The following is a 328-nucleotide window of genomic DNA, read 5'->3' as shown; positions in this document are numbered from 1 at the left end:
GCTGCAGCCGCCGGTCGACCAGGTGGACGACAGGAACTATACGACCTCCACGTCCACGATGTCCACCACCACGCTCGTCGGGCCGTACGACTACTACACCACGAGCACCACCACGCCGAGCCCCTACGTGCGCGAGTACACCACCAGGCCGTACTTCCCGCCGTCCACGTCGACCACCACGCCTGCCCCGACGTACCGCACCACCACGTGGCCTCCTTACAGGATGTACACAACATCGACGACGACCGCCGCCCCGACCACCACGACGCAACGCTCAACCACCACGACACCAGTGACAACGTCTACAACTTCGACCACGTATCCACCA

General features: G+C 64.0%; 1 protein-coding gene across 1 annotated transcript in view; it reads left to right on the top strand.

Annotated features, from left to right (window-relative positions):
- The window catches only part of LOC119592983 (salivary glue protein Sgs-3-like), a gene marked incomplete in the record, with an annotated part of 1,881 nt that overhangs the window by 608 nt on the left and 945 nt on the right, over positions 1 to 328 (top strand). The window contains 1 exon segment of the mRNA XM_037941868.1: positions 1 to 328. Coding sequence (XP_037797796.1) covers positions 1 to 328 — 328 coding nt within the window.

Source organism: Penaeus monodon, chromosome 31, assembly GCF_015228065.2.
Source record: "Penaeus monodon isolate SGIC_2016 chromosome 31, NSTDA_Pmon_1, whole genome shotgun sequence".
Taxonomy (NCBI): Eukaryota; Metazoa; Arthropoda; class Malacostraca; order Decapoda; family Penaeidae; genus Penaeus; species Penaeus monodon.
The sequence above is the reverse complement of the archived record's forward strand: the minus strand, read 5'-3'. Positions and strand labels throughout refer to the sequence as shown.